This window comes from Leptodactylus fuscus, chromosome 1, assembly GCF_031893055.1.
Source record: "Leptodactylus fuscus isolate aLepFus1 chromosome 1, aLepFus1.hap2, whole genome shotgun sequence".
NCBI classification, from domain to species: Eukaryota; Metazoa; Chordata; class Amphibia; order Anura; family Leptodactylidae; genus Leptodactylus; species Leptodactylus fuscus.
This window is the reverse complement of record NC_134265.1, coordinates 306,804,079-306,817,972: the sequence shown is the minus strand read 5'-3', so window position 1 is coordinate 306,817,972 and position 13,894 is coordinate 306,804,079. Positions and strand designations below refer to the sequence as shown.

The 13,894-nt window shown below is 42.0% G+C and overlaps 1 protein-coding gene across 5 annotated transcripts in view; it reads right to left on the bottom strand.

The window, feature by feature from the left end:
• Positions 1–13,894, bottom strand: part of PCM1 (pericentriolar material 1) — a 75,257-nt gene that overhangs the window by 26,386 nt on the left and 34,977 nt on the right. For all 5 annotated transcript variants that reach the window (XM_075258771.1, XM_075258767.1, XM_075258769.1 and 2 more), the window contains 7 exons: positions 11,948–12,105; positions 9,810–10,027; positions 8,114–8,271; positions 6,902–7,031; positions 5,463–5,594; positions 1,709–1,893; positions 1,054–1,263 (listed from right to left, as the gene is read on the bottom strand). In XM_075258771.1, coding sequence (XP_075114872.1) covers positions 1,054–1,263; positions 1,709–1,893; positions 5,463–5,594; positions 6,902–7,031; positions 8,114–8,271; positions 9,810–10,027; positions 11,948–12,105 — 1,191 coding nt within the window. The remainder of the gene's footprint in view (positions 1–1,053; positions 1,264–1,708; positions 1,894–5,462; positions 5,595–6,901; positions 7,032–8,113; positions 8,272–9,809; positions 10,028–11,947; positions 12,106–13,894) is intronic.

Sequence of the window (13,894 nt, the reverse complement as noted above, 5' to 3'; positions counted from 1 at the left end):
AGCCTTACATCACTAGGTATGACTACAAGGGTCTGGCAGAGTGGTGTATAGCCCACCGCCAATGTGGAGTGATGAATAGTGTCTGATGGATCAGCTTTGCAACTTCCAGGAGAAAAATTAGCTGCCCGACTACATTGTGCCAAGTGTAATGTTATGACGTTGTCTTACAGGGGTTTGTCTAGGTCCTTAGTTCCAGTCAGGATAAATCTTAATTCGTCAATGTACTGAAACATTTTGGACTGTTCCAACCTTGTGTAAACAGTTTGGGCATGACTGTGACCTACTTCACAAAGCACGACCCATAAAGACATGGCTGGGCGAGATTGGTGAGCAAGAACTTCACTGGTGCACGCAGGGCCCTGTCCTCAACCCCACTGTACCTCTTTGGGATGACTTAAAACAAAGACTGCAAGTCAGGTCCTCTTGTCCAACATAGGTGCCTGCCCTCACAAATGGGCAAAAATTCCCACAGACACACCTGAAAGACTATATAGGGTTCACAGAAGTCTACTGTGTTTGGAATAAGTCCCAGAGTTTTCAAGAGACAATAAAAAGGATTGGTCGGAGAGAGAGGACTTTACAAATACAATGGAGTCTGTGTTCTTTGTCTTCCCCAGCCAGAACATTTCCTTTGCACCAGATGGGTACTCACAGACAACAAGGTGAGATCCTTAGTTTATGTCTCAAACAAATTCTATCAACTCTAAAATCTTTTAGAAAGCCTTACCAGAAGAGTAGAAGGTGTGTTAGAAGCAAATGTTAATATTTACAACCATTTTTTACTACTCCAAAGTATCAAAAATTACAAAATTAAGTAACTTCACACACAAGACTGATTCTCCTACTGATACTTGTCTGCAGATCTTACAGACCTATCAGACAACTACCTGGAGAGTCGTCAAGGAAGTTTCATTCTAAGTAAATTCGGCAGCTGGTGAAGCATCGGCAACATAAAATGTAATAGGCCAAGATATTACCTTCAACAGCCCAGTTATACTAGCAACGACGTTCTTTGATAAGAAACATGCCATCTTTAAATATACATTCACTAACCCATTTTTATTGCTCTTCCCACTAAAACCACTCTGATTTATGTTGCTTGGGGGATAAGGGATATTTTCTCGGAATGTATTTTCTTGTTCCTCTTCCTCCTCCTCTTCTTCTGCCTGATTGACATCAGATATGCAAGCTTCATCGTCGTCGTCATCATCATCCTCATCATCAAGAGCACACTGTGTGGATCCCCCCCAAGTTGCCATTGTTCTAATGAGAAAAAAAAAAAAAAAGTGAAATATAGCCTATGAAATGAAATCAAACAATACTACTAGCCTTAGGCTGGCCATACACGTGATGTCATATCAGCGGAACATGCGGTATCAGCGGGTCATCTAATGTTTTAGGGGCCTCCCGTTGGCAGAGGTCATGGAATTTATCAGGCCATTTCTGTAAACAAAGGGGATTTCAGGCCTTTTAAGTCTGATGACCTATCCAAAGTACAGCACTGTGCTTTCAGTATAGAGACCACCACGCTCACCCAAACAATATAGTCTCTTCAAAACAGCTGATCAGCTGGCTCCAGGTGTAAAAACCCATTGAGGATAGGTAATCAATGCAGTTGGGCCAGGGAAGCCCTTTAATGCTAGCCACACATGTCACAGCAGTAAAATGAATGGTTAGAATAAATCTATGCACCATGTTTAGGACTCACTTCTCAGTTCTGCTTTGGTGCTGGAGACTATGTGACTCAGAGTCATCACTTCTTAAAGAGCCAGCTGAAGTGGTGTCAGGGATTCCTTGTCTTCTTTGATGCTCAGCCATCAATGACTCAAGCTGTTTCCTTCTTTGCCGCAAATCTTCTCTTAAAATTTGGTGTCTGCGTATCTCTGTCCATACCTGAATAAAAAGTGTAACAGATCAAGTATTAACCCCTTCCCGCCGATGGCATTTTTTGATTTTCGTTTTTGACTCCCCACCTTCTAAACCCCATAACTTTTTTATTTCTCCGCTCCCAGAGCCATATAAGGTCTTAATTTTTGCGGGACAAATTTTTCTTCATGATGCTACCATTAATTATTCTGTATAATGTACTGGGAAACTGGAAATTTTTTTAGAATGGGGTAAATTTGAAGAAAAAAATGCATTTCTGTGACTTTTTTACGGCCTTCGGTTTTACGGCGTTCACTGTGCAGCCAAAATGACCTGTCACCTGTATTCTGTGTTTTGGTACGATTCCGGGGAAACCAAATTTATATGGTTTTATTTACATTTTATTTATTTTTTAAATGTAGATTGTGAGCCCCACATAGAGCTCACAATGTACATTTTTTTCCCTATCATTATGTCTTTTTTGGAATGTGGGATGGAAATCCATGCAAACACGGGGAGAACATACAAACTCCTTGCAGATGGTTTTTTGCCCTTGGCGGGATTTGAACCGAGGACCCCAGCGCTGCAAGGCTGCAGTGCTAACCACTGAGCCACCGTGTGGCCCCCTTTATTTACATTTTGACCCCTAAAAAAATCCAAAACTGTGTTAAAAAATGTTTTTCCTAAAACTCGCCATATTCTGACAGCCGTAACTTTTTTATACGTCCGTGTACGGGGATGCAGAGGGCGTCGTTTTTTGCAGGGCTGGGTGTACTTTTTAGTTCTACCATTTTCGGGAAATGCTATTGCTTTGATTACTTTTTATTCAAATTTTTATCAGAATCAAAACAGCGAAAAAACGGCGATTTGGCACTTTTGACTATTTCTCGCTACGGCGTTTACCGTACAGGAAAAATAATTTTATAGCTTTGTAGAGTGGGCGATTTCGGACACAGGGATACCTAACATGTATGTGTGTCACAGTATGTAACTACTTTTAGATGTGTTCTACAGTAAGGGGGGCACTTTGAATTTAATACTTTTTAAAATTTTTATATTTTTTTTACTTTTTTTTTTTTTTGCATTTATTAGACCCCCTAGGGCAGTGATGGCGAACCTATGGCACGCGTGCCAGAGAGGGCACGCAGAGCCCCCCATGCTGGCACGCGTGCGGTCGCCCGGATCGCTCACTAACAGGGAATCCGGTACAGGATTCCCAGTTGATGAGCGATCACTGCCTTCAGTTGTATGTGCAAATGCACATACAGCTGAAAGCTGTCAGGGTAGGCCGCGGATCGCGCGACCGCGGCCTACACTGGCTGCAGAGTTTGACCTCTGCCCCGACGCGGGCGCGATGACGTCATCAGCGCCGCCAGTGACAAGAAGGTGGATGCCGGCGGCTCTTCAGGGGTGAGTATGAGAGTGGCTCACTGTGTATATGATGTTGGGGGGAGCGCTTATAATACTTGGTGGGGTGTATGATACTGGGGGGGGAGTGTATAATACTGGGTGGGGTGTATAATACTGGGGGGAGTGTATAATACTGGGGGGAGTGTATAATACTGAGGGGGCTTATAATACTGGGGGGGAGTGTATAATACTGGGGGGGGCTTATAATACTGGGTGGGGTGTATAATACTGAGGGGGCTTATAATACTGGGGGGAGTGTATAATACTGGGGGGAGTGTATAATACTGAGGGGGCTTATAATACTGGGGGGAGTGTATAATACTGGGGGGTGTACTAAAGAGCATATAATACTGGGGGGGGGGGGGCCTATTTATAAGCACACAATACTGTGTGTGGATGCCACTGTGGAGCATATAATCCTGTGGGGGGACACACACCTACTGCGGAGCATATAACACTGGGGGGCTACTGTGGTACTGTGGAGAATATAATATTGTGTGGTGGGCCCACTGCAGAGCATATAATACTGTCTGGGGTCCCCTCACTATTTATATCACACAGTATCTGTTTTATAGCAGACGTGATATTAGTACAGGATGTAAGAATATTACACGGTAACTATAAAACAGATCCTGTGCGATGTAAATAGTGAAAATTAATTGTTCAAAGTACCAAATGCCGAGACCTTTACATTTCAGTACAACGTTGTTTGTATTATTGAAAGCTCTGTAAAGCCCCACATGACTAATTTTTGGTCAGTAACTGTCCGCAATTGTGGATCCGCATAGTATTAAGTCTATATTGTCGTGTTGGCACTCCGCGAAAATTTTTTGGGTTTTGGGTTGCAGTTTGGGCACTCGGTCTCTAAAAGGTTCGCCATCACTGCCCTAGGGGTCTTGAACCTCAGGGAGTCTGATCACTAATGCAATGCATTACAATGATAATGCATTGCCATGAATTGCAAAATACCGGCACTTCTATTGCAGGCTATGTAGCATACCCTGCAATAGAAGCAATGTAATGACAAGCCGGGGAGTCTTCACAAGGCTCCCAGCTGTCATAGTAACATGACGTCGGCCCCAGAGCTTACTCCGGGTGTCAGCGATCACCAGGAAAATGGCGGCGCCCACGAACCGCCGGGAAAATGGCGCCTCAGTCAAAGCTGACATTTTTCATGCTGATAAAGATCTCCTTGGCTTATACACGAGTCAGGGTCCACGAAGCACAGAAAACTGGAAGGACCTGGAAGAGGGAGGTCCTTTAGTGCTACTGCTCTTTTATTGGCTTGTCACGAGGTCACGTGACTGTGATGTTATCAAAGGTCCTGTAGCCACTGGTATGTAACATCTGCAGATAAGGTTGAGTCTAAATCCTAGTAGCTCCGCCCACACCAGAGTCCGATCATATGGTCATGACGCCATTAGAGGTCCTTTAGCCCACTAGGATTTAGCATCTACCCTGCAGATGAGTGGCCAGGATTCATTGTGTCTTATGGAAGATGTCTGCTGTATGGAGGAGAGGAAGCTGCAGTAACGTGACACACACAGGGACCTGCTGTGCCTATTACTCTGCCTATTAATGTCAGGCATTTGGGATTATTAATTTAGTTTCAGTAACTCCATGTGCCTCACATTAATAGCAGTTAACCCCATCATGTCCCTCATATTAACCCCTGTGTGTCCCATATAATATGTGTGCCACATGAGGGTTCTAATGAAGGACCTTAATTATGAAGATACCGAATTATTACCTCCATATCTCCCACATATCAGTAACTCTTATGTAAGTCACACAGGGGGTTAATGTGAGGGACATGATGGGGTTAACTGCTATTACTATGATCCCCATGGAGTTACTAAGCTGTAAAGCACATGACCAGACTTTTTATCTGCAATGGTGGATCCCCCCCCTCCCTAGGCTTATACTCGAGTCAATAAGTTTTCCCAGTTTTTTTGTGGTAAAATTAGGGGTCTCGGCTTAGATTCGTGTCGGCTTATACTCAAGTGTATACGGTATATATTAATGTATATTGGATATATGAAGTAGATTTATTACGGAAATTTCTGTGAAGGTCTAAATTATCTGAATGGGAACGGAAAACAGCCATACACATGCTACAGAAACAACTCAATTCAGACATATAAGACATTCCCCTTTAGATTTTTAGGATTCTTGACACTTCTTACTTCATTATCTACAGAAGATGAATCTTCAGGATCTGGCATGCTTGGCATGACTTCAGGACAGATATCATTAACCTCTGGAGTGGACGCTGTTGTTGGCATTCGTCTTGATGTTCCAGCAGTGGACGTAGACAACTAAATGCAGAAAATAGGGAAGAAGAAAAAAACGGTGAACACACTTTTGTAGTGTGCTATATTGCAGAATCGCCTTGGTTTTCATTCTATTCCATTCTACTCTATCACCGTGGTTTTCAGAAAATACAGCAACACCACAGGGAGGAAACACTGCAAAAATGAAGCAGGAAAATGCAATCCAAAAAACAGTTATTCAATACTTCTACAATGAATTTTCCATTTTTGCCTCCTCCCATACAAGCATTTTCTGCAATGTGGAGATGAGGTTAGATAGTTATTCACTTAGCGCGGAATGTGAAATGCAGTACATTTCCGCATCGGTCAACAATCCTGCATTTTCATAGACTGGTCACATCTGTGTGAGATTACTAGAACCTTAGGAATAAGCTGATCATTGCAGGCCTGGTAGATTAAGACAACAATCAGTTATTTTTTAGTGGCGGAATCTATATGGCTACTCACTGCAGCAGCTCATACTGGCTCAGACATAAGCTGGGACAGAGGATACAGAAAACGGACATCTTTTGTAAATACATGCAGAAAAAGCAGTTTCCTTCTGAACAGATTGATAAAGCCGATATTAGCTCTTTCCATTTGGTTATAATTTTTCAAGCTAAAGCCTGAATAAATGTATGGCTGCAAATGCTATTTTGGTATTGCTACGCTTAAAGAGAACCTTTCATATTCTCGGGCACATGAGGTTTTATATACCGCTAGAAAGCTGACAGTGCGCTGAATTCAGCGCACTCTCAGCTTTCCCGTTATGTGCCCCAGGAAAAGAGATGCTGGCGCATTTACCGATAGCTCTTCACTGTCAGAAGGGCCTTCCTGACAGTCTAGCTGGGCTGTGAGGAACGTCCCTCCTGACAGTACTTTTTCATAGCCCTGTACTATCAGAGGGGGCGTTCTTTACCGCCCAGGAATGAAACTGAGCGGTGAGGAAAGACCCCCCAGTACTAGTCTATGGACTAGTTCTGTCAGAAGCATCATGGCTGGGTGTTAAGGAACGCTCCCTCTGACAGTACAAAGCTACGGACAAACTGTCAGGAGGGGCGTTCCCAGCTAGACTGTCAGAAGCAACCTTCTGAAAGTGAAGAGATATCAGTAAATGCACACTCTCTCTTCCCCCGGGTCACATAACGGGAAAACTGACAGTATGCTGAATTCAGAGCACTTTCAGCTTTCTAGCGGTATATAAAACCGCATGTATCGAGGACATGAAGGGTCCTCTTTAAGGTCTCTGCAAAAGCCACCTCACATCATAGAGGTATAAATTTTTGGACCCACACTATAAAAATTTCACATACCTGGAGGTCAGGACACGCTTTCCGCAAAGTTTGAATTTTTTCCTGAATTTCAATAAGCTTTTTCCTTTCTTCTTGTAACTGTTTCAGCTCTTGCTGCTGCTGTTGTAGTTTAGTTTCATAGAACTTTTCCCTGTAACATCAATGTTTATATTGATTTAACAGCTTAAAAGGCTAACAAAACTCGGCTCAGTATCATAGCCAACCGGCTGCAGGGCACGTCACGCTCTAATATCCAGTCTTCAGACCATCACTGTTGCCTGGTTCTGGTCCTTTTGTTGCCTCTGATGAACTGGCTTGTTCAGTTGAAACACATCAGGCCTTTAGACCTAAAAATTTATATGTGATTGTGCGTGGGGTCACTCCAATTGTGACTGTATTGAGTGTGTGGTTTTGGACAGATTTAGAACACAGGGGTGAAAATTATCCTCCAGTCTAGTGGCTAGCAAGGGATTCGTCCAGTCTTGCACTGGTCTTAGCTAGCTTGTTGTGTGATTGCCCTGCTACTATCAGGCACGATAACGGTGTGTATGCATGGACTCCTAATAAAACCTATGGGTAATATCAAACAAGAGGAATCCCGGTGCTAAGTCTCACTTATACCAATTATATATCACACAGTAGTTTTCTGTCCGAATACCCTTTTTGCCCTATTAACACTGGCTGTTTCTAATTTTAGCCATTTTTTTTTACTTTTAGCAATATTTATTAATAGTTATATTTTAGTGTACTTTCACTATTTATTTTTGAAGAGCTTAAAAGGCTAACTTAAACTAAGCACAGCCGCCCTGGATAGCCTGACGCTAGGTTCACACCTACGTTTAAGCTTCTGTTGGGGGGGTCCGCTTGGGGACCCCCAAACAGAAACCTAATCTGTTTTAAAAAGTAGTTACCCACGGAAACCTGCAGGCCTCACAGACTATAATGGAGTCCATCGGGTAGCCACCCGAAAAGGGCAAAAAATGAAGAGGGGGAAAAAAAGCATTTTTTTAAGCAGGTTCAGGGATGAAAACCCTGAACGGAGTTTAAGCACTGGTGTGAATCCATCCTCAGCAGAAGTCAACTCACGGAGCAAGGGGTAAGAGTAAAAATGCTACAGAACGGTCTTGTAAATCCCACAGAGTCAAAGCCATTCTCTCTAAAGGGAAGTAAAACAGTTCAGACAAATCTCCAAACTGCAAAAGGATAGAAAAAAAATAAATGAACTACCGTTACCTTGCTTGTTCCTTAAGTGCAACATCTTTTTGTGCTTTAGAAGCATTGGGACGGGTATTATTTGGTTGCTGATTTGCATTTGTCTCTTCAGGTAAAACATGGGCGCCAATGGTCGGCCTCTCAGCAGCTGTTGTTTCAGACTCTGTATCATCGCCATACTTAAAAAGAAATCACAAACAAAGAGTTAAGATAGGATCCTACGTTACATACTGAAACATATCCTTACTGTATAAAAAGCTTAAAGGGGTTGTGCCGCTATGTCACCAGAAGTGAATGTGAAGTGACGGTCAAGCCCCCAGTGATTTGTATTGCTGTGTATCACAGCTTCATCAGGGACCACTGTGAATACACAAAACATATAGAAATCTGCAATCCAGCAGGTCTCTTAAGAAATCTAAAGTAGCTTTATTTATGTTCATAATAAAATCATCATGGTGCAAAATGTTGAGAGATACTTTGACTGCACAAAGTCTTGATCATACACAGCGAAACGCCCGGGGATCCTACAACTGCAGTTTCCCATCATTAACAGGATCAATATTCAATACAGTAATATTATTTATGAACCTCTCATACTGGTTTTAGATTGTAAGCCCAAGTGGGCCCTCTATCCCACTGTGCCAGTCGGTCACTGTTCATATTGTATTTGTTCTGTACACTTTGTGTACCATATGTAACCCTCAGATGTACAGCACCATGGAATTAATGGTGCTATACCAATAAATAAATAATAATACTGTATTATTGTGGTGATTTAAGGTTTTATTTTATTAACTTATGATATGAGACAGTTTATATGTGATATTCTTACCCTGTATATGGCGTTTACTTGCATTTAACCAGTAGTAGGGTATAGTAGAAGTTTCCCTTTGCTCTTTTTATTGGGGCTGAGGATCTCGATCTTTGGATTTTTTTGTGTTCTATAATAAAGATTTATTTTTGGATGTGCAGCCGGTTATTGCATATGTTACAATTTGCACTTACTTTGTATGGAATTTTACTCACTTTAATCTGATCTAAGGAACACTCTACTGGGGTTAAAACGAGACAGATTCTTTATATGCTGTTCCCACAGTGATCCAAATATACTGCCCTATTTTAAAGATGGATTGTCATCATGACAGGTATTTGAGCCACTACAAACTTAGTATGAATGACTACTGTGAGAAGGTGAAAGGCGAAGTGCTGGAGCCCCGCTATATCAGCCCCAGATTCCTGACTTATGTGTGGTCCAGGGCCAGGTCTGGAGAAGGCCTCAGCCCAGCTCGTTATTGGGCCATAAGAGTCTGCAGAGCCTGCACTTCATGGCAGATACTGGGAGAAGAGGAAGTGACTGGGTCTGTCCTGTAACCCTAAGTCTGGAGAGACCAATTTGTGTTTTTCATGTGGCTGGTAGTAAGGTAGGTTATTACTTTTGTTTCTTTAGTCACTCGGACGAGCAGGAATTTGTTTTATTTTTGCCTGAAGTTAAGGCTGTGTTTTGTTTGGCTTATCTGTGCCTGAAGTCAAGGTTTGTTTATTTTTTTTTTTTTACAAATAAACCAGTTTGCTGCACATTTTTGCGTCCCTGTCTTGTTTTTTGGGTCCGTGTCACCGAGTAACCTTCCCCACACTATCTTGCTACATTTTCTCGGTGAAGGCATAACATGATAAAGAATAAACACAGTAAAACAGATCTCCAAATACCACCACATACCATTGCGACAAGGTCCTGTAGCTGCCTTAGTTTCTGTTTAGCAGCGATCAGTCTGTTAAACTTTTCTTCAAAATCATCTTCATTTTGGTCATCTTCTGTGACACTACTTCTGCTAGACAGAGTAGCTACACTGACCGGATCTTCATCTACATCTTCGTCAACAAGCCCTTCAATTCTATCATCTCTTTTATCCTTTGTATCTCTGTTATAAAGGCATTCTACAAGACAGAAATCATCAAATGAAATGTACTATTTAATATTAACAGCAGCATTTTCAGACTCTGGATGAATGCACACAGACATAAAATGACCACAAGACCAGGCCCTGGTTATATTGAACTGAAATCACTGTAGGGCAGGGCTCAGCAACCCTGGCACTAGCGCTGGACTCGGCACCCAAGGCATATCTATGTGGCACAAGGCTCTCTTCTCCTGGTTTAGTCACATGGCAGTGCCGAGGCATATACATGAGGCATGATGCCCTAGTGCAGAGGTGTACAACCACTGGACCACGGTACAGACCAAAGCTATGGATCACCTTGTACTGGGCTGCAGGTTCCCTCAGGTGACCTCCCCCGACCCCCTGCTCTGAAATGTACAATTATTGTACTAACAGAGCAGTACAGGGGAGCATGGGATCTCCTCTTGCATCATGACATCAATTGACGCTGAGGCCCTATCGGTAATCCCTGATGTCAGTCACAAGTACAAAAGACAGAAGGAGTTGTGCAGGAGAGGTAAGTAAGGCCAGTTCACATCTGTGCATGGGTTTCCGTTCAGGGAGTCTGCTTGAGGACCCCCCGAACGGAGACCTAATCCGCATGAAAGAAGCAGTTACCTAAAGAAACCCGCAAACCCCCATAGACTATAATGTTTTCTCCACGAAAAATGAGAGAAAAGCGCTGCTTCCAGAACATTTTTCGTGCAAGGAGGGGAATGGAATGGCCCAAACGCAGATGCCAACCAAACCTAACATTGTTTCCTTAGCTTCTCACAGTATATTAGTTTTTGCTCGTTCCAAACAAAAGTACAAATATTGTAATAACTGATGTGAACAAAGTAACATTGGTTATCCAGGTTGACATTCAGTTTTGGTTACATTTCGATTAATCGCCCTGCCTGATGTGCAGCATACTCCATTAGAGGTCATAATATTTGCTTGATGTCTGTAAAAGTCACCGAAGCTTAGATAATATGGATCAGTACTGACATGTACACACAGCTAAAACAGAAGTGGAATTTTTTTTATTTATTTATTTTTTAAATGTAGATTGTGAGCCCCACATAGAGCTCACAATGCACATTTTTTTCCCTATCAGTATGTCTTTTTTGGAGAATGGGAGGAAATCCACACAAACATGGGGAGAACATACAAACTCCTTGCAGATGGATTTTTTTGCCCTTGGCAGGATTCGAACCAAGTACTCCAGCACTGCAAGGCTGCAGTGCTAACCACTGAGCCACCGTGTGGCCCCTTAAACAGAAGTGGAATTTAAGGTGCCTTTAGCTTTCTGCAATGGAAATGACTTGGGGATAATCAGGAGAACAACTTTGGCCACAGACTCTGAGGCTGAAACTGTGGAATTTGCAGTAAAATGCAGAATCCTGCTTCAATCTCAGTCTGCCATTATAAACCACGGATGGAAGACTGACTGCGGAATTTGGTGCTGATTTTTCACGCATTTGTATTGAGGGAGTAAAATTTGTGCTGCAGATTTATGCCATATCTGTGACATAATAAGCATGCTGCTGAAAAACCATGGTATGCTTGTTTTTTTCATGTTTATTTCTGCGACATGGATGGACTTGTACTACGGTGAGCAAAATGCATCCTGTAAGTGCAAAGCACGTATACAGCAAACTAATTCAACCTAAACAGTAGCTCAGAAGTTCCATATACAAATATATAAATAAAAAATAAATATAAATAAGGCCTGGGGTATTACATATACATGGACAGAGAAGCCCAGACATTTTGCTGGATGTGAATCCAGGAGAAGTTCAAACTAAAACAACAACTGAAAGAGAAACAAAGGAAGAGAGCTTAAAACTGATAATGGACATATCTAAGACCATGGCCGAGGTCACCGGCATCAGATTACAGACAGGCATTCACAATATTACTCGCTGGAGCATACCTAATGCAGATGACACATTGAAGCTTCTTAAATTCACTGCAGATCTGTTGTTTATTTCACAGTCCGTATTACACGGCCTTTCATCTCTGTTATTTACACCACACTGGGAATTAGTGATGCTATTTACTGCTCCCCAGCTACTCATATGCTGCGGGTTTCTATAGGAAGAAAGAAAGGTGTACATGTAAGAATAAGCCACAGGTTATCAGTCTATGCCTTGTACAGGTAGATCAGAGCTGCATTTTACAGTACTTAGTCATCTATTTCTGGATGTCACTTGACACCCTCTAACGTCTGACATACATGCTATATACTGTATAGTTCATGATTTCCATATGGACTATTAGGTTATATATATTTTAAGTTTTTAGTGTCTCATTTCATTGGCCAATAACTTTTATGCATGTGAGGCTGAAGGGATAACTTGTGCATGAATAAGTCTCAAAGCTGGAGAACATCAGTGTGCTCTGACCAATCCAATTCACCATTCTGGGTCAAGTGATCTGATGGACAAATAAGAGACAATGAACAAGAGCATGAACTGATCCCAAATAGCAGCCATTTTATTAAAGTGAATCTATTTCTTATAAATCCCATTTCTGTGGTCATGCTTGACTTGAGCTCACAAATCTAGCGCCCATGCAGTATAGCACGGCGTACTAAACATGCACCGTACGCTTGGCTATGACCCGAAATAGCTGAGCATACTTCAAGTCACAGCCAAACCTGCTCAACTGCTCAGGATTTGCAAAACACCCGACATCACGAAGCTGCCAGTGACACAGCTCTAAAAAGAAAGACAGGGATAGAACCAACGACTAAAAGAGGCGTTTTGCTACATGACGTGGATGTGCTCTAGTAAGTTTGTTAACGCCCCCCTGTGCTGCCTGGACCTGAATAGCATAGCCAAAACAACTGCATTTATAAGAAAGGTATGGGGAGGATGCAGATTGTAAAGGTGTGCCCGGACTTTGGCCTTATGAAGGCTACGTTACCATGGCAATAGTTTAAAATTGATAAGTTGGGTGATAAACCCCCTTTAAGATACCCAGATACTATTCAAGGACAGGCTATGTTCTCCCTGTCATCGTTCTGTCTACATTTTAAACAGTCATAGGATAAGAACAATACACTGAAATGTTTGACTAAATGAGGGGTGCAGAGGGAGCACCTTCAGACGGTAATAGCCACTCTTTTTTGGGATAGTCAACTTTGGTCTAAGGAATTTTTAGTTTTTTACATCGCAGTATTTGGTAGTGTATGTATATATGTATTTTTAGGCTCCGTTTCCACGGAGTAACGCGCCGCGCATTCAGACACGTATACACATGTCAGTGTGAGCACTCAAAACAGATCCCATTGAAATCAATGGGAGGCTTTTTAACTCATTGATTTCAACATTGAAGTGAATGGGATCTGTTTTGAGCACTCACACTCGGACACATGTATACGTGTCTGAATGCGTGGCGCGTTACTCCGTGGAAACTGAGCCTTACACTGACGTTTGCCATTTTTCTAAGGCGCCTTTAGAGCAGGTTTGGTTGCTGCAAACTCCAGGATTACTAGACCTGGGTGTTTTTGTGTTTTAAACAGGCTGGAACCACAACTGAGGGTCCTGAAAATGGAAACCAAACCTGTTAGACATAACTATCCGATAGAGATAAATTCCTTTAATAGGAATACACTTTTAAGTTGATCCACACTGGATTGATTCACTGATAAACTTACTATAATTATTACCATTTGTGGCTGTTTATGTGAAAAGGGCCCACACTGTCGATATGGAGTTCTTGGTATCATTGTAACGGTTATGGTGTAACATTGTCCGAAACAGCAAAAAAATTTTTATTGAAAGCACAATTGACATATTTTTAAATAAAATTTTTGCATAAAACAAAATTGTGATTTTTTTACCCAAATATGTTTTGGACTATTTTCTCTATAATT